At 46.0% G+C, this 25673-nt stretch overlaps 1 protein-coding gene across 1 annotated transcript in view; it reads right to left on the reverse strand.

Annotated features, from left to right (window-relative positions):
* The window catches only part of COLQ (collagen like tail subunit of asymmetric acetylcholinesterase), an 87350-nt gene that overhangs the window by 2450 nt on the left and 59227 nt on the right, over positions 1-25673 (reverse strand). The window contains 7 exon segments of the mRNA XM_060247708.1: positions 5859-5961; positions 6484-6604; positions 7836-7955; positions 8643-8782; positions 11123-11219; positions 22938-23018; positions 23954-23989. Coding sequence (XP_060103691.1) covers positions 5859-5961; positions 6484-6604; positions 7836-7955; positions 8643-8782; positions 11123-11219; positions 22938-23018; positions 23954-23989 — 698 coding nt within the window.

The following is a 25673-nucleotide window of genomic DNA, read 5'->3' on the forward strand; positions in this document are numbered from 1 at the left end:
AAAGTCAGTATTGTCTACTCAGACTGGCAGCGGCTCTCCAGGGTCTCCAGCTGAGGTTTTCACACCTACTTGCCTGGACCCTTTTTAGTTGGAGATGCCGGGGATTGAACCTGGGACCTTCTGCTTACCAAGCAGATGCTCTACCACTGAGCCACTGTCTCTCCCCTCGTGGGCATTCGATGAAATTGCTGAGCAGTCAGGTTAAAACGGAAAAAAGAAAGTACCCAAAGGATGATTAACATGTGGAATTAACTGCAACAGGAGGTGGCTACAAGCATAGACAGTTTCAAGAGGGGGTTAGATAAAAATATGGAGCAGAGGTCCATCCGTGGCTATTAGCCACAATGTGTGTATGTGTGTGTGTGTGTGTGTGTGTATAAATTTTTTGGCCCCTGTGTGAAGGGCCATTGGCCTGACCCAACATGGCTTCTCTTATGTTCTTGTCTAGGCCTGGGAGTCCTGCCTTCCTGCCACCTGACCTTCAGGGTGGCAATGCCCGCAGACTGTGCCAGGGGGGAGGGAGCAATGCCATGCCTTCTTCTAGCGTTTTCCTGTGGCAGGGCAGGCCCACCGTCTGGGACACAGCAGACCCCGCCTGCCCCCATGGCCTTCAGCCCCCTTAGACCAGGGGTCCCCAGCCAGGCCACAGAGTAAGGCAAAGCAGGCCTGCCAACCCATTCAGCGGAAAAGGCAGAGGAGCCTTGCCGCTCCTTTTGTCCACCTGGAACCTGGACAGACCAAAGAGGCAGCACGGCCTAGAAGCAAAGCACCACCTCTTTCGTCTACCCTGGTCCCAGGTGGGTGGAAGGGGCATTGCGGCAGCAGCCATTGCCTACCCCTCGTTTAAAGACCCCCCCTGGGCAGCAGGGATGGGGCGGGGGCAGCCTGGGGCACACCCTCCCCATGGACAAATTGCCTTCCACAAAACCGGAGATGTTGGGAACCGCTGCCTTAGACTGTCCTGGGGGCGAGCTATCTGGGGACCCTGCTTGGGAGAGAAGCCAGAGGACAGGCCTGAAGGACACCAGCCTCAGGGCAGGAATCCTGAAGCACAACTATAAATGGCCCTAACCCGAACTGCACAGGACCTGGAGCACACATACACAGATGGGATCAGGCACCTGCAGTTGCAGAGGTGAAGCGCCACTCCCCACCCCACCCCCCCACAGCCAACCCTGGAGGAGGAACCACTCCCGTCCTGCAGCAAGGGCCTACCATCCACCCCCGTGGCACTTCCTGTAACTCTGGCACAGATAGTGGGAAATCCGACAGATGCTGCAGAGAGAACAGGAACGTGCCCATGTGGTAAGCTGTGTGCGAAAACGGTATGACTGTCCAAAATAAAGCTGAATTCTAAAACTGGCTGGAGTCTGAGGAAGTGGGGACATGAAGGGGCTGTCAAGTGAAAGTATTATGTCACTTCCAGGGAAAACCTGGAAGCATGATAGAGGTTTACAAGATTATGCATGGGATAGAGAAGGTAGAGAAAGAAATACCTTTCTGCCTTTCTCACAATACAAGAACTTGTGGGCATTCAATGAAATTGCTGAACAGTCGGGTTAGAACTGATAAAAGGAAGTACTTCTTCACCCAAAGGGTGATTAACATGTGGAATTCATTGCCACAGGAGGTGGTGGCAGCTACAAGCATAGACAGCTTCAAGAAGGGAATGGATAAGCATATGGAGCAGAGGTCCATCAATGGCTATTAGCCACAGCTTATTGTTGGAACTCTCTGTCTAGGGTAGTGATGCTCTGTATTCTTGTGCTGAGGGGGGGGGGGGCACAGAGGCAGGGCTTCTAGCCCCACTGGTGGACCTCTTGATGGCACTTGGGTTTTTTGGCCACAGTGTGACACAGAGTGTTGGACTGGATGGGCCATTGGCCTGATCCAACATGGCTTCTCTTATGTTCTTATGTTGCTCTAGGAATTGCTGGAAATCCTATGGCAAAACCATAATGTTTCCAGCAATTCCCAGAGTGGTGTGATCCACTTTGAGGTTTTCCCTGAAAATGACCTAACACTGTCACCCAATAGTGATTCCCACCTCCTGTTAAGAGTGCTGGTAGGCAACAGGAGCTGGGGGCAGGAGATCTTCCACTCCTAGTGAGCAAATGATAAGCCTACATATATACATGATTATGAATGTACTGAACAGCAGTTATTTAGAACCTAATTAAAAGCTTCTTGCACTTAATGAAAATCTTTGGTGTTTTGAACTGTACATATTGGAGAATCTCCATGTAAAAATAACTGCCTGCCATAAAGGTGGCTCTGGATGACAGTTTTATGGAGAAGAGCATGTAATGCTGGTGGGCAACATTGCATCTCCCCACCCAAATAAGAGAGGTCATCTGGAACTTTGCAGTGATGAGGCAGCGATGACATTCCTGCCAGAGATTTTTCTCAGCACAGAACTTCAAAGCTGCTAGAACCACACAGAACAATCTACATACCTGACTATGTGATGAATTTATCTTCAATGTTTCCCCCTTGTTGATATTCAAAACCAGTGCATCAACTCATTCTGATGCTATAGTCCAGTGATGGCGAACCTTTTAGAGACCGAGTGCCCAAACTGCAAACCCAAAACCCACTAATTTATTGCAGAGTGCCAACAACAACCCCTTCCAAGCAGTCGTCATATATATTTTAAAAGCCCTTGCACGTGATTAGTTGTGGGAGAGCAGGGGTGGGAACACGCTACAGCTATAAGCACATTGCAAATAGCCCACTCAGATGCACATTTTTGGGCACACTCCAATACGCATGATATGCATCAGATTTATACCCGTGGTTCCTAGTTCAGCAAGAGAAAGGGGCACTAAGTACTGCATGGCAAGTTTGGGGTAAATCTGTTTTCAATGCAGTAAAATCAAATTTCCTCATATTCAGTAGGCAGTTCTGCAGCCAAACAAACAATGATTCTGCCCATGTGCACAACAAAACCATTTGGATAACAATTGTACTAGCGTCATTGATGTTGATTACAAGATGAAGAACATTCCTTGTCTGTATAGCCAACTTTTTGACATTTTAGAGTATTTGTTTAAAAAATAAATAATTCCCAAGAGGCTGAGTTGCACCAGTGCATAAGGAGTTATATGCTTCCATCCAGCCAAATCTAAGAGGTATTACAGCACTTCTCCTGTCTGAAAATCCAGTAACCCATATATCTGAAGGACTCTCTCTCTACATAAGCCGTCTTGTGCCAATTATGCTCTGCAGCCTACCTTTTCTGAGTGTGCTGCCAGTAGGTTTCTTGCCTGGCATCTACTAGAGACTGTTTCTTTATAGTGTCCCCTTATTTTGGGGAAAGGATTCTTGAAGAGTTAAGGGGATGGGAGTTTTAGAAAGAGTTGCAAGGGCATTTAGCAGGACCTGAAAGGCAGGCATGGAATTTCTGCAGACTGTTTTTATGAATGGTTTATTTATGTTTATGATTTTAATGGAGCAAACAGTAAGCTATGCTGAACCACAAAGTGAAAGGCAGGATATGTTTTAATCAATAAATAAACCCCAGAAAAGGAGTTGTCCTTTTTCAAGGCCTTGACCTAAATACCAGCCTTTAATTTCTGTCTGTCGGATTGCTTTCCAACATGAATTTATTCATTTTGTACAGCCGTATCAGTGCAGACGGTGCTGCAGAGGATTACAATTACATGCTGAGAGCTAACACAGAAGAGGCTTTGCCAGAATGGACTCTTATGGGTTCTTATTCCTGCTAATTAACACATTATTCTTTCATAAGCTATGAGGGCCCTGCAGATAACTTCCTTTGCAAATTAAATATTTCCTGTAAGATGGTAATGATACCTGACAGCATGAGAGAAGCACAGTAACTGCTGGCAAAACGCTGACCAGACAAAGCCATTTATACAAATGTATGCAAAGCAGACCTTCATTGAGATGTCTCAACCAAGTACCCTCCAGACTAACAAAAGCAATATGGTTCTGGTTCAAATTAATAATTTTGCAGTTTACTTTAGAGTACAAGTGATGGGGAATCACCACACTCTTAATAAACACAGGATGTCTGTGTACAGTGCCCTAAATGGTAGTGTTGCCAGCTCTGGGTTGGGAAATGCCTGGAGATTTTTTTTTGGAGGGGGTGGGGAGCCTAAAAAGGGTAGGATTTGTGGAGGGAAAGAACCTCAGCAAGGTATAATGGCATAGAGTCTACCATCCGAAGCAGCCATTTTCTCCAGGGAAACTGATCTTGGTCATTTTGAGATCAATTGTAATAGCAGGACATCTTTAGGTGTCACCTGAAGGTTGGCAACATGACTAAATTGGAGGGAGCAAGCGGAGTTTACTGACTACAGAGATACTCTGTCCCTGAAGGAAAATAGAGAGAATTAGAACGCTTCCCACAGGAAACAGTTACATATACTTGCCTCCTTTATGCGAATGAGAAATATCCCAGCAGCAAATATAAGTGCTCTAAGCACAAAGGAAGTGGATGAATTATATTGATTGAATAGGAAATGAGCATAGCTTATTTCCTTTCAAGGCCTAACTATGTTTACTTTTCCCCCAGAGACAACTTGGTCAACTCGGAATTTTGTTCTGAAGTTCCATGCATGTGGGCCCAACTCAGACTGAGACCATGATGTGTGGGGAGAGGAAATGTAGACATTCCCCTCTGTGCTATTTTCCTGAACTGAAATGCGCCCAAGGAGCCACTATTTGTTGTACTGGCAGCTGTGCAGGTACTGATGGGCCACATGTCACATTCCCAAATGAGGCAAACAGCTGTTCTCCAGGGCTCTGAGGGAGAGGTGCAGAGGGAAGGTCTAAGCTCCATCGCACTGTGCACCATTGGTCCCACTCTAAATCGGGCCTCAGTGCACCTGGGAAGTGTAGAACTCCAGAATATTTCTCTCAAGCCATTAGGACCAACACTGTCACTTAACACGAGGGTAGGATGCCTCTGGTGGTCTTCCCTCTGTTTAGGGTTGCCAAACCCCAGGTGAGGGCAGGGGATCCTCCGGTTTGGAGGCCCTACCCCCGCTTCAGGGTCATCAGAAAGCAGGGTGGGGAGGGAATGTTTGCTGGGCTCTCAATTATTCCCTAGGAAGACTGATTCCCATAGGGTATAATGAAGAATTGCTCTGCGGGTTTCTGAGGCTTTGAGGCGGGCCTGTTTTTTTTGAAGTAGAGGCATCAAATTTTCAGCATAGCATCTGGCGCCTCTCCCCAGAATACCTTCCAAGTTTCAAAAATATTGGACCAGGGGGATCCAATTCTATGAGCCTCCAAAGTAGGTGCCCCTATCCTTCATTATTTCCAACGTGCACCATTGGAGGGAAGGGATTTAAAAGGAGTGCAGTCCCTATAAATGTGATTGCCAGAACGCCCTTTGGAATTGTTATGCTTGTCCCACTCTTGCTCTTGGCTCCACCCCAAAGTCTCCTGGCTTCACCCCCAAAGTCCCTAGATATTTCTTGAATTGGACTTAGCAAACCCAACCTCTGCTAGATTTTCCCGATACTTGAATTTGTTCTAAAAACAAATTTAAGTCTCTTTGACGATGAACTGGAGGGAGGGGGGGGGGGAGAGAGAACTGGTCTCACAGCCAAAATGCCAAAGGGCACACTGAGTATGCCAAACTGGTATTTCCCCTGACAATACCCACCAAAGCAAGCAAAGGAGATGCAATCAGACTCAGATGAAACTTTTTATGAGCCTGTCACCACTCTCTAAATCCACTGTGGTGAAATAAGAAGGGGGAATGGAATAAAAAGAGAACTTTCCCTTTTCCTCCACCACACCACTCCTTGCAGCTCACACTTGTCTGAATAGATAACATTATTCTATGATTCAAGAGAATTAAAAGGGATTTAAATTGATCATACCCAGGAAGATATGTTTTACATGTTAAATATCCAAAATCTTTCCCATCACAGTCTTCTACACCTTCTTGTCGGTAGCCATCTCCACAGTAAGCATGACGACATCCTAATACACAAGAAAGACATGAACAAAGAAAAAGGGGTGACTTAGTAAGCATTTGAATTTCATAGAGGACAGCATGGATTTACCTCCAATCATTAATGATAACAGTTTGGAAGATTACTGTTTCTACAAGATTTTCAATTAATTTATTCCAGAATTGGAGCTGGGTCAAAACCTTAGGGGTTTAACTAAAGCCTTTATTATGCTGCTTTTATACCTGGGTATGTTTTTATTGACCTGTTTTTTTTTTTTATCAGCTGGTCATTTTTATTTACTTGTTTTATTTTATTGCTTTAGTAGTGAGCTTTCTTAAGCATGGTCTGGAGAAACAGCACACGAATTCTCTAATTAAATACATTAAATAAATTATCAGCTTGGGTGGAGTCAGGCACCAATTGGCCAAGTATTGCATAGGAATGTGCATTGGACCGTATGTCAGTGGAATATGGGAACAGGCTGTCCATTTACTTTTGAATCTCCATGTAAAATAAGGTAAGAAATTAGACCTGAATAAATCTAACATACTTATACAGTCATCAGTCACAATGGTATTGCCATCATCACACTCTTCCCCATCTTGGACGATCCCATCTCCACAGGTACCGCCATCTTGAATAGGGTAGTCCACAGCATAGAAGTGTGTAAACTGCTGGAATAAATGCACTACAGTCATTTGAACTGAACTATAGCAGTTCTTGTTGTCCTGGAAGGTAAGCTATGAACATACACAAGTGCTGGAAAGAATGGTTGCATTTCAGACATCACAACATTGTTCATCATGATGGACAAACCTAGCTTGTATGTGGTATTCACATGGTCCTCGTCTTTTCGATTGCATGTTAAGCTTGACTGAAGGCTTCCCAATTTCAGAAGTCTCATATCAAACTGCAATTTGACATTACATCTCATTGGCATTACATCTCTTTTTAGGAGTTGTGTTTCCTTCCCTCAAAAATGGATTCTAAACCGGGATTAAGCCATAGGTTAGAATCCAAATTTGTGTGGAAGAAGCCAGTTCCAGTTTGGCAAGGTACCTGCATTTGGGCACAGTGACATATTGAAGCGTGATTCAGTGTAGGCTTGCCACAGTCCCAAGGACCCAGCAGGAGATCCCATGGTTTTGCAGGCTCCTCCCAGCCACCAGCCAGCTGGCCAGTGGGGGAACCCCCCTCCAAACAGCCACAATGTGCCTTTAAACCTTTGCAGGTTTAGAAGATGCTTGCAACTGTTTGTGTTTTGGAATGTGTGTGTGCCTTTAAATCTCAGCAGCAGGAAAGCAGGGAGCAGGGTGAGCAGGAAGAACCACTTGTGTGTGAAGCTGTTAGAAAGGCAGAGAACAGAATCCCTGTTTTGCATTCACTTCAGAAGTCGTTTCTATAGGAAATGGATAGGGAAATGGATAGGAAAATTATTGCTGTCATCCATGTTATTTTATAATAGATGTTTTCTTTCTAGGAATATTGCCTTAAGGCTGAAAGGATACATTTTAAAAGTCTACCTTTTCATGTGCCCCATGATCAAAGAAGTATTAAACCACAAAGCCAGTACAGACACAATATTGCCAACTACTTAACCATGGCTAAGCAGTCAGAAGTAGGCCATAGGGTTGCCAGTCTCTGGAGGGGCCTAGCTGTCTCCAAGTTGATCTCCAGGCTACAGACTCTGTGCAGAAGAAAGTGGCTGCTTAGGAGGATAGATTCTATGGCATTATACCCCACTGAGCTCCCTCCCTGAAGCATTCTCTTCCTAGGCTCCACTCTCAACTACTCATGTATTTATCAACTCAGAGCTGGCAACCCTAGCAGGCCATTGGATCACATACCACACTTCTCCACCCAATCTCTTAAACAGTGTCTGTAAACAAAGGACTCGTTTACCTGGATTGGAAGCCATCCAAAAGTATCCTTGAAATACAAAGATCTCTGATCTCTTCGAAATGCTAAGGCATTGTCAGTATTTAGCCTATCTAGTTCTTCCTGATTATTTACAACAAAAATCTGGAAAAGAAAAGCAACAGGATGTACTGGAATACTAGATTTTTATAGAATCTGTAGATATTTTGCCTGGATCATCACCTGCAGATGGATAATATCTTGTTCCCCATCCAGAAACAACTTTGTCTTTAAAGGTTTTAGGAAGGCAGGCAATGGCAAACCACCTCTGCTTTCTACCTGCCTTGAAAGCTCTTGGTTGGTGGAGGTGTGACTTGATGACACATAAGTACATACATACATGCATAAGAGTTCTGATCAATGTTCCCTCTAGGATGCAGAGTCTTGTGAGCAAAAATTCTACTTTGTGAGCTACTGGCATTAAAGTTGTGAGTTACTGCATAAATTATTGTGCTCTGGAGTCATCCTTCCTAAGCTAAGACAAGAATGTGTGAGCTGGAGGCTAAAAATCTGTGAGCCAGCTCATGCAACTCAGCTTAGAAGGAACACTGGTTCTAAAATTGAAATCTCAGCAGTACAACATATTATGTCATGACCATGGTTGTGAAAACTCATTCATATTCAAGAACAACTTTGTCAAAAGCAACAATTATTTCAAAATATGGGTCTTATTTCTAAAAACAAATTAATTGTACTTTCAAAATTCTAGCAGCTCAGTTCAAATTGACCAAAGCAGCAACTTAACCTTAGTGAATCCCTTTACATAGAGCAACTGCTAACAAACTCACTTACTGCCGGGACTTTTGAATAAGGTTGTCCAAACAGTGGTTCCTCATATGGTGGGATATTCACACTTTGCTGGGAGTTGCAGAGACATTTCCCTGGAGGACCAGGAAGCCCTCTTTCCCCTTTTGGCCCCATGATTGGTTGCCCTAGAAAATATCAGATTGTCATACTAGGACAACACTGAAACAGGAAAACACATCCTGCAAAGCAAAACAGAACAAAAACCTGAATCTCTACCAGTTAACTAAATGTATAATATCAGGGTGCTGTTGGCATGTGTTTGAACTTTATAATCTTTGCAAGGGATTCATACACATGGAACTTTGCTACGGGATTGTGCACATGGACAACAAATGTAACAGGGAATACCACTGGTTGTATTGTTTATAGCCATTGTTCTGTGACAAAGCAGACAGTGAGGGAGAGGATGAACAAGTGAAGACATTATCTGGGTATAATCAGGAGACTTTACAGAAGAATGGTGATATCTGCAAGTCTCCCACCACTAGTTCAGACAGAGTGATGGTATGTACCAGGGCTTTTTTTGTAGCAGGAACTCATTTGCATATTAGGCCACACACACCCTGATATAGCCAATCCTCCAAGAGCTTACAGTAGGCCCTGTAAAAAGAGCCCTGTAAGCTCTTGGAGGATTGGCTACATCAGGGAGTTGTGGCCTAATATGCAAAGGAGTTCCTGCTACAAAAAAAGCCTTGGTGTGTACAATTATCCATTCTCACTGAGGCTGTCCACAGATTCATATCAATCAAAGCACCATCAAACATACCCTCTGTATCCTGACACTAAATTCCCTCCAGTAAATGGTCCTGAAGGAAGGAGAAAACATAACTCAACCACTTAAGCTATAAGTCTCTGGAAGCAATTCCTAAGGGAAATATCCAACTGAATGCCTTGGCTATGGAACCTAACTAGTGTTCTGGAGGGAAATTATATCATACTGTTTATGTTTTATTCTGATTATTGTTTTACCTGATTGTATTTTATTAAGTTATTTGTATTTAATTTGACTGTTCTATGACTGACACTTCAATACTGAGAAGGGTGTAGACCATTCCATTGTGCATCTGTTTATCACTCTATGGTACTTGATATAGTTTTTGATCAAAATTCCCCAACCACACTGCAGCAAAACCAAAGCCCAACCTAGAGCTGCACCTGAAAACTTGACATAAGAACATAAGAGAACCCATGTTGGATCTGGTCAATGGCCCATCCAGTCCAACACTCTGTGTCATACAGTGGCCAAATATATATATATACATACTCACACTGTGGCTAATAGCCACTGATGGACCTCTGCTCCATATTTTTATCTAACCCCCTCTTGAAGCTGGCAATGCTTGTAGCCGCCATCACATCCTGTGGCAGTGAATTCCACATGTTAATCACCCTTTGGGTGAAGAAGTACTTCCTTCTATCAGTTTTAACCTGACTGCCCAGCAATTTCATTGAATGTCCACGAGTTCTTATATCGTGAGAAAAGGAGAAAAGTACTTCTTTCTTTACTTTCTCCATTCCATGCATAATCTTGTAAACCTCTATCATGTCACCCCGCAGTCAACGTTTCTCCAAGCTAAAGAGCCCCAAGCGTTTTAACCTTTCTTCATAGGGAAAGTGTTCCAAACCTTTAATCATTCTAGTTACCCCTTTCTGCACTTTTTCCAATGCTATTACATTTTTTTTTGAGGTGCAGTGACCAGAATTGTACACAGTATTCCAAATGAGACCGCACCATCGACTTATACAGGGGCATTATGATACTGGCTGATTTGTTTTCAGTTCCCTTCCTAATAATTCCCAGCATGGCGTTGGCCTTTTTTATTGCAATCGCACACTGTCTTGACATTTTCAGTGAGTTATCTACCATGACCCCAAGATCTCTCTCTTGGTCAGTCTCTGCCAGTTCACACCCCATCAACTTGTATTTGTAGCTGGGATTCTTGGCCCCAATGTGCATTACTTTGCACTTGGCCACATTGAACCTCATCTGCCCCGTTGACGCCCACTCACCCAGCCTCAACAGATCCCTTTGGAGTGCCTCACAATCCTCTCTGGTTCTTACCACCCTGAACAATTTAGTGTCATCTGCAAACTTGGCCACTTCACTGCTTTCTCCCAACTCCAAATCATTTATGAACAATCCATTTATGAACAAATCATTTATGAACAACTCCAAATCATTTATGAACAATCATTTATTGACTCTCCTACACAAGTGGTGTCATAGATATCCAGGGCAGAAAGTAATCTAGAACTGGCCAGTACTGAGTACCGGCAAGCAAAAGGCCAAAGTGGTACCTCCTATCTTCTGCTTTGAGCCCTCCGCACCTCAAGAAAGTACCGATAAAGAATCTGTTATTTTTGCCTGTGTAGAAATCTCATGGATGTGTTTCTCTTTTCTATTTAGCAATGCCATATGAATTAAGGAAAGGGAAAGGACATCTCTTAAGAAAGACTTCTCTTACCTGATACCAATGTTCCTGGTGGTCCAGGTTGACCTGGAGGACCAGGCCTCCCAGGTCGACCTGCAATTCCAGGAGGTCCCATATCTCCTTTTTGTCCCTGGTAATAAAAATGGGTCGGTCTTAAAATGTTTGCTAATGCATTTGATATTTCCTTTATAACACAAATATAGCTTCAAGGATGGAAACACACACCATATAAGGTAATTCAGCTGTTATGTCCTGGGAAAAAAACACCTTTCTCTTCTTTTATATTAAAGGTCAACGAAGCTGAATTTTATTGTGAATTCAGCAGCACCTTATGCAGCATGAGGCAAATCTTCTCACTGTGGATCTTGTTCCAATACACCAGAGTATGGAGTATTTCCCATTTCTGGTTCTATTTGTGGATAGAGAGCCCTACAAGGCGTACCCCCCCATACATCGGAAGTAACCTTTTCCTGGCAAAAATGGACAAACAATGGAGATTAAAACAAACAAACCAGGAACAAAACCCTGCAACAATTCTAGTGCCAACTTTGTCCCCTTTTCCTCTAAAGTGACCCTGTCACAGAACCAAGCATCATCATTCACCTGCACATACTCTGACATGATATGTGCTATCATATGCCCTTTTGCCATTTACATTGGCCAACTGAATAAGATAATAAATGGCACCAATCTGACATTAGAAATGGAAATGCCCAGAAACCAGTGGGGAAATATCTCACTCTCCCTGGATGTTCAGTAACAAATATAAAGGATGTACAGTGACAGATGTTCCAACATAAAAGTTTTCAGCTGGAGAGACTCAAGCAAGAATCTCCTGAATTGGAAGCCACACACAGATTTGATGCTTTGAGACTGGGGCTTAATAGGACTTTTTGAGTAGCCAGTTCACTTGTCCCTTGTTATCATTTGTCTCTTCTTATAGGTTTATATACACAATTCATCCTGCTTTGGCAATCTGATAACAGTTGGCAATGATCCTTACCCACTGTGATCATAGCAGTTTCTCAGGTTTCTATCCTCATGAATAAATGCTTCCTCTGACTACCCTTCATGCAGTAATAGTAGGTTCCCTCTCATGATAGCGTTTGTAAGAATAAATGGCTTGTAATCTGCCTAAAATTTTCATGGATGCAAGGAATGGGAGAAATTTCACTGATTCCAACTTCCTGCAGCAGTTAAAAAAATGACATAAAGCTGCTCATGGAGATGAGGACCCCAAGGAATAGCTTGGGAGAGGGAGGAATCAAAGGTCTCCCATGGGAGGGGAAGATGGGCAAGAGAATCACACACCCCTGCACCCACAGACATTCTATATGGGATCCAAGCCAACATGTGGAATCTCTGGGGAGTCTTTTTGTTGTTTTGGCTGCAGCAGGCTAATATGCCTTCTCCTCTAGAATTTTTGTTCAGAATTCTTGCTTTATATACATGCACACTTATGCAATCTTAACCAACTGAAACCCATATGATTAATCAACTAAGATGATTTTATTTAGCCTTGTCAAAAACACAAGGAAAATGTAACCTGAGAAATATAGAACACTTAATTCCTGAAGAAGGAAGAGGGAGGCTTTCAGCTTTCCTAGAACTGGCCCGTCTCCCATTGGGATGTTCAGTTTCAACTAGAACATTGCTGCTCCTATTTGAGAGCCATTTGCATTGCTCTGAGCAGTGTACTACCACACCAACTCATAGGTCAGTTTGCTCATAAACTGGTGCAGCACCCACATGTCACTAAAAAATGATTTCCTTGCAATAGCTGTGCAGACTGCACAAGAAATATGATGAGCAAAAGCTTTTTGGAAATCAAATGAAAACAAAGCACCACACTAATGAAGAACAGGCTGGTTTTTAATGTGCAGAAACGCGGCAGGGATATGCTGCTCAGGCCTGGAGCTTAATGCAGTTAGTTCAGACCATCAGCTATGATTTACAGTACAAAGTCTGGCCAGTTTCTTTGCCCATCATTCCTACAGCAACCATGTTTATATGGAGGCTGTGTTTCAAGCATTTGCATAAACACCCACAGAAATCTCCATCAGCCAACTTGGTGCCAGGCATGCCACAAAAGTTTTGCACTAGGACTTGTCATTTTTTGCTAGGGCTTGTCAGGTTGAAACCTGTAGACTTGCCTGACAGTGTCCTGGTCTTCTGGTTGGTCTTAATAAAAGTTGTCAGAGTTTGGAAGCTGCCTTAGTGTGACCTAATGGCTATGCTTGCAAAGACTCAGTCTGAATCTGAAGGAGGCAATGAGGTAATCAAGATGCATCTCAGAATGGAAGTGGAAGTAACACCTTCTCAATTTAGCTGCCACAGCAGGCCATTTATATAGGGATCTCAGCTGGCTCTGAAGCCAGGAAATGACTGAGTAGGTGAGAAGAGTTCCCTCTTCTTCAACCACTAGCTATTTAAACACGGGTCACATCCCTGCCTGCCCCAGCTCTGGTAGCAGCCTGTCTCTTTCAAAACAACATGGGAGATTTCAAGAAAATAGCTGTCTGAGGCAGAATAACTAAGAACAGAACAGACAGCTTTATGGTATTCAATAGCAAGTCATCCATAGTGGTTTCATCTTAAAACTTACTTGCTGGGTCTAGTAAATGGGCTCTGGTATTTGTTGATGTAGTTTCTGTCACCAGAAGGATAACTCAGCTTTAGGGTTAACAAATGTTCAAATAAAGTGATTGCTTCACAAGCAGTTCTGTATATGTACACATGCATTTACCCTCAAACTATAAAAGTCCACCCAGTAAAAGATCCAGTGGGGTAGCTCTGGTTAACTTATTGCAGTGTTTTTTAAAGGTCTTCTGTTGCCACAAGGCTGATTAATTGTAGCATAAGTGTTACCAGATGCAAGTAATGGAACTTCAGTTTGTGTGCTGTGCACACAACCACCCAACAGAAAGGGAAAGAACTGTCACCTGTGGGGTTAAAATCCATAAGAGTTGAGAGATAGATTCTGTGACTTTACTTATTCTGAAGCTGTGCCAGGCACATAGGAAGATATTTTTATGTTCCTAGGTAAAGGCTATAGCCTTAATTCATAGTTGCATAACCATAACTCTTATCCAAGTTACACAGTATAACTTGAAACAATAGATTCTAAGAGATAATGCTAGAAGGGTGGTTTCACACACACTTAAAGCAATTCCTTGCTTCCATTGATTTGCACTGCAAATATAAAACCAGCATGGGCTAGAACAAAGAAGTTTGAGTATAGTAGCACCTTTAAGACCAGAGCTCTTTTTGTAGCAGGAACTCCTTTGCATATTAGATCACACCCCCTAATGTAGCCAATCTTCCTGGAGCTTACAGTAGGCCCTGTAAGAAGAGCCCTGCAAGTAGGGTGACCATAATGTCTGAAGGCCAGCCAGGGACACCTTGGGGGGGGGGGAGGTAGGGGTGTGCGCGCGCAAAGCGCGCGCGCCGCCGGAAACAGGAAGTGACGTCACTTCCGGTGACGTCACTTCCGGTGATGTCATGCCACCGCCGGAAGCAGGAAGTGACACCACTTCCTGTGACATCATTTCCCCGCGTCACCTGCCGGAAACGGGAAGTGACATCACTTCCTCTGACATCACTTCCCCCAAATGCCACTGCCGGAAACAGGAAGTGACATCACTTCCTTGGAGAAAATGGATGCTTTGAAGGGTGGACAGGATGGTCTTGTACCCCACTGAGGTCCCTGCCCTCCCCGTACTCCGTCCCCAAACCTCCAGGAGTTTCCCAACCTGCAGCTGGAAACCCTACTCTTCCATCTCCCTGCAGGCACCTAGGGGAACCTGGCAACGCTAGGCCATCTCTTTCTCGGATTGCGGTGGTGGGATGTTAGTGGTTCCAGGGTCCCAAAATCATTAAACCGCCTGTTCTCCTTCACTTCCTGGAAACATCTGGCAGTCCCCGAAGCCAGATTCTGAGGGCAAAATCTGGTGGGCCAAAGCCCGGAAGGGGAGGGCTAAGAGGAGAGCCTCCTTGCTCAGAAGCAGTCTTTTAACTTCCCAGTCTGCTTGTGATCCATACTCAAGAGTGGTACTATCATTCACATCCTTCAGCATTCCTTGGAGGCAGCGAGACCTCAGGCCTCATGAGAAAGCAAGTATGAATAGAGACAGGATAGGAGAAGTGACACTTCCACTACATTGCATGGAAGGCAATGATGCTACACAGAAGGGAGCCAATGATACTGCCTAGATGTGGAACAAATGATTTTTTAAAGGTCTTTTTAAAGCCCAGAGATTGTGCACAGGTCAGAATATATTTTGCTCACATAAAGCAGCCATTAGAAGTAATAGAACTGATATCCCAATGGGATCCCACTCCATAGGCATAGAATATAAGAAATGACATTCTAGATTCAGACCAAGGATCCGTCTACCTAAACTTTTTGTGTGCAAGAGTGGCCAATTAGGTGCCTCTGAAAGCTCACAAACAGGGAATGAGAAAAGCAGTTGTAATTTACTGTTTTTCCCCAGCATAATCATAATGATGGAGGAGGGTGACTCACTTAAGGATCACATGTGCCCTTCCTTGCATGAGGGATTTAAAGCAATATCTCTACTTCTAAGGCCATTCTCTATCCATGGGAAATCCCAAAGCAGGCAGATGTGCTAAAACACACACACACACACACACACACACACCCATTTAATAATGCTCATGGGTATACCATGTTTTTCTTATCTCAGTTACAAAAGGTGCTCATGGAAACTTTATGTCGTTAGAAGAGCAATACAGCAGAGAACTGCAGTGCTGGAACTCTGACAGCAAAGGTCAGATTCCCATTTGGGGTGATCTCACACAGCACAGAGTTCCTACAAAGAAGACAGCACCACACAGGAATTAGTACAAATCCTGTGTATGTATAAATGTACATTTCCACTTTTATGCAGAAATTGTACACACTGCTTTTTACATAAGAATTTTGCAATGTTCAAAGTTACCCCTAACTGTGAAGGACATCATGTGTAATAGCTGTAGAAAAAGAGGTACTGGAACTTTTTAGCATAACTCTTCTGCACATGCCTCACACCACTAACATCACTGGAAGTGTGTCAGAAGGCAACATCCACCATTCAGGCTCCAACCCAATCTCCAGGTATTTCCCAATTCAGAGCTGGCAAGCCTACCTGGAGAAAAACTGCTTCAAAAGCACAAAGAAATTTCTTAAACTATCAGGCAGCTGTACTCCCTTCACCAGAACAGGTCTACTGCCATCAGTGATGTGGACCTTTGAGGAACAAGCTCTGAAAGGTCTTTATGTAAAGACGGAAAAATCTCAGAAACATATTAAGCCCTCCTTAATAAAAACAACCCTCACTTTGGATATCATCGTTTAGATTAAACTAGCATTTTTAGCAAAGTTTGCATTTTAAAGGAACAGGTTCAGAGCCATATCACTTTATCTGAGAGTCAGTGTACCAGCTAGTACAGCTGTGACCCTGAATACATGATATACTATAAAACAGTTAAATACATCAGCTATCTAGCTCTGTGGTTTGCTTATGCTGGATAAATAAATTCACGTCTGTCTTGATGCATTGTTATGAAAACTCCAGTGCAAATGAATAGAGGAGATGCTGGTCCCTTTATAACTCATCTCATCCTGGAAGAGCACAATGTTAAGTAACAAGTCACCACACTAAGTCAGGTAACTCCCACCCTGCCTTTGCAAACCTTTCGCTGACACACACACTCCATCACCATGACCCAGCCCCAGTAAGAACAAGTCTATGTAACATTTTCCACTGAAACAGAAAGTGGTGTCAGAAAATGGACAAGATTTTATAAAGTCTATCTGGCAACTCACAAAAGAAAACAATCATAAGCAAAGGGGGCTGCTGCAGCAGCTGCTACTGGAAGAATAACTGGCTTCTCCCTTCAGGGGTGGGGGGAACAGGGAGGGGGAGGTGAAAAGGGGACTCATCCCATTTTTTCTTACCCTCTAAGCTAATTTGGGAAATGAAAACCCCAAAGGATGCGGCTTTTGGAGAGGGGGAGGGGACACAAGAGAATTATTTATCTGGCACTGGTGAAAGCGAAGAGAGGGGCGGGAGGAGAAAGAGAAGTCCGGCAGGACGATGGAAGCAGCAGCAATGTAGTGCCAGCAGAAGCTGAGTAAAAAATAAAAAAGGGGGAAGGGGAAAGTGCGGTGGGATAGATGGGGAGGAAAGAAAGAAAATAAGAGGAGAAAGAGAGTGCTAGGGAGGAAAATAGGGGAAGTGAGACAGAAGAGAGAGGGGGAAGGAGAGGACGAAGAGTGAGTGGGGAGAAAGGGGGAAGGAATGAGTGATGCAGGCAGAGAAGTGAAGGGAGGGATCATGTGGAGAGAGGTCACCAGCTCCTGAGCATTTTATGCTATGCGTTTGAGAACCACAGCACTCAGTGGCAACTTTGATTGCTGAAGGGGGCTGCGTGCTGAGGCAAATTCCCTCAGTCCACTTCCTAGCATTTGCTAGTGCAGCATGTCCTGCTCCTTCGGTCCATCCTCTCTGCCCTCTCTCCCTCCCCAGCTGGCAAAAACGGAAGATGAAGATCCCAAACAAACTTTCCTCACTGCTTCTTAACTTCCCTACTTCCTCACACAGCCACTCCGAGCATTTTAAAGTGCACAAGCCCCAGAATACCCACTTCAACCTCTCCCAGCCCTCTCTCTCTCCCCAGCTGGCAAAAACGGAAGATGAGGATCCCAAACAAACTTTCCTCGCTGCTTCTTAACTTCCCTACTTACTCGCACAGCCACTCGAGAGCTTCCCCTCTCTCCAACTGAGGCCTGGTAGGAGCATTTTAAAGTGCACAAGCCCCAGAATACCCACTTCAACCTCTCCCAGCTGGGCCCTGCTCTTACCGCCAATGATCCCCAATGTTGCAAGGAGAAGCCTCAGAGTCACGGGGAGAACCCACAGCACTCCAGGGAGAGGTGGAAGCTTCGACCACATCTACTTGCAGCAACGCAGCACAAGCAATGATGGTACTACAATGACCTCTGCCGCAGGGAGACCAGCTCCTGCGGCCTTCCCTCCAGCCCCCAAGACACACAGGCACACACCCCGCCACCCTCCCTCGCCTGCGCTGACCCAGGGAAGCCACTGGGGAGGGAAAGAGGCTGCTTTACTTGAACAGGCGGGTGATTCAAAAAGGCACCGGAACGATGCAAGTTAGTTCTGCCGATTGAACTCGTGTCTTTGCAAATCTGCTTGGTGGGGAGGGGAGGAGAACAGGATGGCTGCTCTATCCCAACAAGCACACAATTCAAAGCGGCATCAGAACGAAACGGGGCTAGCTAGCTGAGTTCCAGCTTTTCCAAACCTGCTTGGTGAGGAGGGGAAGAGACCAGGCAGCTGCTTTACCTCAGCGATTCAAAGAGGCGTCAGGATGACGTGGGCTCCGTGGACTGAGCCCCTGCCTTTGCAAATTTGATTGGTGGGAAGGGGAAGAGGCCAGGGAGGCTGCTCTACTTGAACAGCCGTGAGATCAAAGAGGCACCGGAAGAACGCAGGGCTAGCCAGCTCAGTCAACTGAGCTGCAACCTCTGCAAACCTGTTTAGTGGGGAGGGGAAGAGGCACACAAACACACACACAGGCACACAAACACACCCAGAGACGCCTTCCCTCGCCAGCGCTGACCCAGGGAAGCCCTTAAGGAGCACCGGGACTGCTCTGCCATGGGGAGACCGGCCCCCGCGGCCTTCCCTCCAGCCCCCAAGACACACAGGCACACAAACACACACACAGGCACACAAACACACCCAGAGACGCCTTCCATTGCCTGCGCTGACCCAGGGAAGCCCTTAAGGAGCACCGGGACTGCTCTGCAGTGGGGAGACCGGCCCCCGCGGCCTTCCCTCCAGCCCCCAAGACACACAGGCACACAAACACACACACAGGCACACAAACACACTCAGAGACGAATTCCCTCGCCTGCGCTGACCCAGGGAAGCCCTTAAGGAGCACCCGGACTGCTCTGCAGTGGGGAGACCGGCCCCCGCGGCCTTCCCTCCAGCCCCCAAGACACACAGGCACACAAACACACACACAGGCACACAAACACACTCAGAGACGAATTCCCTCGCCTGCGCTGACCCAGGGAAGCCCTTAAGGAGCACCCGGACTGCTCTGCAGTGGGGAGACCGGCCCCCGCGGCCTTCCCTCCAGCCCCCAAGACACACAGGCACACAAACACACACACAGGCACACAAACACACTCAGAGACGAATTCCCTCGCCTGCGCTGACCCAGGGAAGCCCTTAAGGAGCACCCGGACTGCTCTGCAGTGGGGAGACCGGCCCCCGCGGCCTTCCCTCCAGCCCCCAAGACACACAGGCACACAAACACACACACAGGCACACGAACACACTCAGAGACGAATTCCCTCGCCTGCGCTGACCCAGGGAAGCCCTTAAGGAGCACCGGGACTGATCTGCAGTGGGGAGACCGGCCCCCGCGGCCTTCCCTCCAGCCCCCAAGACACACAGGCACACAAACACACACACAGGCACACAAACACACCCAGAGACGCCTTCCCTCGCCTGCGCTGACCCAGGGAAGCCCTTAAGGAGCACCCGGACTGCTCTGCAGTGGGGAGACCGGCCCCCGCGGCCTTCCCTCCAGCCCCCAAGACACACAGGCACACAAACACACACACAGGCACACAAACACACTCAGAGACGAATTCCCTCGCCTGCGCTGACCCAGGGAAGCCCTTAAGGAGCACCCGGACTGCTCTGCAGTGGGGAGACCGGCCCCCGCGGCCTTCCCTCCAGCCCCCAAGACACACAGGCACACAAACACACACACAGGCACACAAACACACTCAGAGACGAATTCCCTCGCCTGCGCTGACCCAGGGAAGCCCTTAAGGAGCACCGGGACTGATCTGCAGTGGGGAGACCGGCCCCCGCGGCCTTCCCTCCAGCCCCCAAGACACACAGGCACACAAACACACACACAGGCACACAAACACACTCAGAGACGAATTCCCTCGCCTGCGCTGACCCAGGGAAGCCCTTAAGGAGCACCCGGACTGCTCTGCAGTGGGGAGACCGGCCCCCGCGGCCTTCCCTCCAGCCCCCAAGACACACAGGCACACAAACACACACACAGGCACACAAACACACTCAGAGACGAATTCCCTCGCCTGCGCTGACCCAGGGAAGCCCTTAAGGAGCACCCGGACTGCTCTGCAGTGGGGAGACCGGCCCCCGCGGCCTTCCCTCCAGCCCCCAAGACACACAGGCACACAAACACACACACAGGCACACAAACACACTCAGAGACGAATTCCCTCGCCTGCGCTGACCCAGGGAAGCCCTTAAGGAGCACCCGGACTGCTCTGCAGTGGGGAGACCGGCCCCCGCGGCCTTCCCTCCAGCCCCCAAGACACACAGGCACACAAACACACACACAGGCACACAAACACACTCAGAGACGAATTCCCTCGCCTGCGCTGACCCAGGGAAGCCCTTAAGGAGCACCCGGACTGCTCTGCAGTGGGGAGACCGGCCCCCGCGGCCTTCCCTCCAGCCCCCAAGACACACAGGCACACAAACACACACACAGGCACACAAACACACTCAGAGACGCCTTCCATTGCCTGCGCTGACCCAGGGAAGCCCTTAAGGAGCACCCGGACTGCTCTGCAGTGGGGAGACCGGCCCCCGCGGCCTTCCCTCCAGCCCCCAAGACACACAGGCACACAAACACACACACAGGCACACAAACACACTCAGAGACGCCTTCCCTCACCAGCGCTGACCCAGGGAAGCCCTTAAGGAGCACCGGGACTGCTCTACCGTGGGGAGACCGGCTCCCGCGGCCTTCCCTCCAGCCCCCAAGACACACAGGCACACAAACACACACACAGGCACACACCCCGCCACCCTCCCTCGCCAGCGCTGACCCAGGGAAGCCCTTAAGGAGCACCGGGACTGCTCTGCCGTGGGGAGACCGGCCCCCGCGGCCTTCCCTCCAGCCCCCAAGGCACACAAACACACACACACAGGCACACAAACACACCCCGCCACCCTCCCTCGCCAGCGCTGACCCACGGAGGCCCTTAAGGAGCACCGGGACTGCTCTACCTTGGGGAGACCAGCTTCCTCCTCCGCCGCCTCCTCCGCGGCCTCCGCTGCCGCCTCCCTCTCTGCCGCCTCCGCTGCCGCCACCTCCCCCTCTGCCGCCGCCGGGGCCCTAAGCCCCACACGCGGTCGGGGAAGGCGGCAAGTGAGGAACCGAGCGTCGCTGCGCATGTGCACGGCGGTGTGGCAGGCCCTACGCCGCCCACTCTCCTGGCCCCGTGCATGCGCAGAGCCCGCCACACCACCATGCGCAAGCGCAGGGACGCTCGGTCCCTCACTCGCCGCCTTCCCCGAGGCTCCCCGCTGGCTAAACCGGGACCTGTAATGGTCCCGGTATAGCTAGGCCGGGAGGCGGGATTTAAGCCTCAGAATCGGGACTTTCCCGCGCAACCGGGACGATCTGGCCACCCTACCTGCAAGCTCTTGGAGGATTGGCTACATCAGAGGTGTGTGGCCTAATATGCAAAGGAGTTCCTGCTACAAAAAAAGCTGTTTAAGACCAACAAAGTTTTATTCAGGATGTGAGCTTTTGTGTGCACTCACACTTCCTCAGACTGAAAGCTCACAGAGACACAAAAGCTCACACCTTGAGCAAAACTTTGTTGGTCTTAAAGGTGCCACTAGACTCTAACTTTGTTCCACTGCTTCAGACCAACATGGCTACCCATTTGGATGTATATACATGGGCTAGGACACTCACCTGCAATGTGAATGCTTGTCATCTGCTCTCTTTTCTGCATTAATAATGGTCAAGATATTCACATAAAAATGATAAACTCAAACAAAGAATTTCAGCGACGGAAGCAGCAGAGGGCCTTTGTGCTTGGTTTGTTTGGCCTTTTGTGTAACGGCATACTGGACTAGATGAACCTCTGGTCTGATCCAGCAGACTTCACTTATGATCTTATGTTCTCAAAGACAATTTCAGTCTGACATCTGAAAATGAAGTCTGTGGGATCAGTTTACTTTTCACTGGGACAAATACTTTTCAGTGCTGGAAAGTCAAGTCCTTTCATAATTGAAATAGAATTAAATACACTCTGCAGTTCTGAGGTGCCTCAAACCAACAGGGAATCTGGATATATCTAAATACTTTTGGTTTGCACAAATGTTCCGCCTCATCATACACACAAAAAAAGCAACTGTATACATGTGGTATATCAGTAGGTTACCTTCAAGATCCTTTCCCAATGTACATAAGTCAGCGCTTCCTGAATTAACAATGATATTGCAAACTTAAACATATTACATCTTTCTCTATAGACTAATTTGTTATCATCATTGACCATTTTGTCCTTCCTACTTTGCAGTTCCTGGAAATAAAAATGGTGTGTGGTACCAAGAGTTCAGCGCAATACTCTAGCAAAATCATCCATCAATTTCTTGCTCTATGACTCAACATGTTACTTTGACCCACCAAAGCAAAACATTGCTTTTGAGATGGATATCTTTTGATGTTTTAGAATGTATCATACATTCATTAGATAAATGACTCATTGGTAGATATCCTTCATTTGTTACAAATACCTCATGACTGAGATGTAAATAAAGTAACATGCTCCTTTTTGCAATGAGAAGTATATGTGAATATATTCACACAGATCATTCATTTTGTTCCTTTTCTCAACATCTAATGAAACTTGGCCCATACATTTTTATTCAGAAAACAAATGTTAGGTATCGCAAAATGAAGACACACTGCACAACTATAAACATGTTCGGAAAGAACTGAAAAGACACTATAAAATTCTTACTTGTTTGCCTCGTTTCCCTGGTCTTCCAGTAGGTCCTCTGTGTCCTGATAAACCAGGCTCTCCCTTTGGACCCATTTCTCCCTTTACAGGATTAAAAAGGAAGAAGAACTTTGGTACAAAGATATATACTTGTTATGTAGTTATTTATTTACAACACAGCAATGGGCTACCTGCAAAAAGTGATTTCGGGATATATGGGATCCCTCCCAGGTGCAGCATAAAGAGGGAATTAGTGGTCTGCAGCTGGAGGAAGAAACTGGTGAAAATTTCCATTAGCCGAAATAGTAGGTGGGACTCTAACCAATAACTAAAATTCTTCTAAAATATTAAAAAGTAAGTAGAAAAATTCAATCCAGCAAATAAATTTGTAAACCCAGTGAAATTAAATAGGACTGTGTTAAGTTTTCATAAATTTATTTAATTTAACCTTTGTAGGTTTATATATCAGAATACAGCATTCCTAGATCCTATACTGCTAGGTATATGAGAAGATGATCCACATAGATTATGATCTTCTGGAATATTTTGCATTATTTCCAATTACATATTGCAGATCTATTATCTATTATATGTTGGGAAAGTAAACTTCATAAATTCAGCAGGCATGGCTTATGTGGGTTAACTTGGTTGAATGTGTGTTGTACTGAAATATGTACAAGACATAAACCATCTTCAGACATTTGTCCATGCAGTCACCGAATATTCATTTAGAGCAGTATGTCTAACATCCCTACCCCTGATATCTATGAGTTCGACCAAATGTGAAGCAAGCCTTTACATGTACAAGTATTTAGGATCCCTCATGTAATCAGGAAACGACCAGTGAATGCACAGATGAACATCTGAAGAGGGCTACGGATCCACAAGTAAAGTAGCATGAAGGTAAAAATATAAGACCCACATGCACATAAACCTCGGTATAAAACAAATTAACTAGGCATTCCAAGATACATCAAAAACTCTAAATCCAGCAATGTCTGAGGAGTCTGAGAGTTTCCCACATCTTATATACCTACCTTCTGTCCCAGCATTCCAGGGAGGCCTACATATCCCTGCAAGGAAAAATGGAGGGGAGGAGGGACATGAAATACTCTTTAATTAATAGGCTTGGATTTGTCTGGGCATGATACAAAAGAAAAAAATGTTGTTTCATTTCTGAAGTTATTACGTTAATGTTATGCAGTTGATAATTATACCATTATAAACAGTAACAGATATCTCTGGGCAATTCTGCCACAAGGACAAGGGATATACAGTCGAATAGACTGTGTTACTTTATTGGCAGTGAGCAAAGCTGAATGCAGCTTTTAAATATAGGCATGAAGTTGCAATCAATTTTGGACTCATAATCACCCACTTGTGGTGATAGCTTTCTGGCTACCATGTCAATCCACACACCCACCACCACCACCACTAGTGTTGTCCCAGTAAACATCTCTCCAAGAGTGTGTGAGATTTAAGTATAATGTTGCTCAGGGCTTTTTTATAGCAGGAACCCCTTTGCATATTAGGCCACATCCCCCTGATATAGCCAATCCTCCAAAAGCTTACAGGGCTCTTAGTACAGGGCCTACTGTAAGCTCCAGGAGGATTGGCTACATCAGGGGGATGTGGCCTAATATGCAAAGGAGTTCCTGCTACAAAAAAACCCCTGGTGTTGCTGTTCCAAAACAAGGAGCCTCACTGTGTTGAGAATGCAATCACCTGCAATAATAACTATGTGATGGAGTAGTTCACAGGATGCTCAGTCCATACAGAAACCTGGCAGACCAATCAATCCTTAACTGCATTCCAGCACCAGGGCCAGCCCTGCCATTAGGCAAACTAGGCAATTGCTTAGAGAGTCAGCCTTCTGGGGCACCGAATTGAGCGCCCCATGTGACTAATTGACAATATCAGTGCAGGAGGGACACCAGAGGTTAGCTTTGCCTAGGGTGCCAAACAGTCTAGGGCTGGCCCTATCCAGCACTCAAGAGATGAGGTTCTTTACTAATTGGGCCATAGTATAAATAAGTCTGATTGTGCCTCATCTGGTTGAAGAATTTTACAAACAAAGGCAGAAATATAAGTTAAAAAATTTCCACTGCAATGATGCTAGCTGTGCCATAGACTTGGCTGGTTTAAAGACAGGCAACTCCAGTTTCCCCTGACTTGAGTGTCCTGATGTAATTGGAGTTTCCTGGATGTCAGGGCATATGTGTGTGCGCTTGCATATCCTGTAGTGTACCAGTCCTTTCTCTTACATCTTGTGTTTCTCAGAAGGTCACCAAGAGGGATGACCGGATTAACCTAGCTCCATTTGGAATCTGATCCCTGTCTAATTCTGATGATGTTTCACTGAACTTCACAAACTATTAGGAACACAACCTCAGCAGTGAAAAATGGTCCTTCTATCCTTTCCCATCCCTTCATCTAACACAAACACACATTTCCCCCCCAGGTTCCACAGATACAACAGAGGGAATGGGAAGGAGCATAAAAGGCAAAGTCTCCATCATTCTCAACCCCGTAGATTGGGTTCAGTTGATCATAAAAAGCAAGGGGAGAGGGTTTCCTGCTCATCCCTAGTCACAATAAGTTTTTAATCCTGACAGGCCTAGTTTAGACTAGAATAATTTAAACACAGCAAGACAGTATTTTAAAACTGAAAAAAAATTGAGAAATAACACAATAATAAACAAATACATATCTAAACTAGGGAATGATTTTATAACCCCCATTCTCAACATTTGTGTG

The sequence above is a fragment of the Heteronotia binoei genome, chromosome 10 (assembly GCF_032191835.1).
Source record: "Heteronotia binoei isolate CCM8104 ecotype False Entrance Well chromosome 10, APGP_CSIRO_Hbin_v1, whole genome shotgun sequence".
NCBI lineage: Eukaryota > Metazoa > Chordata > Lepidosauria > Squamata > Gekkonidae > Heteronotia > Heteronotia binoei.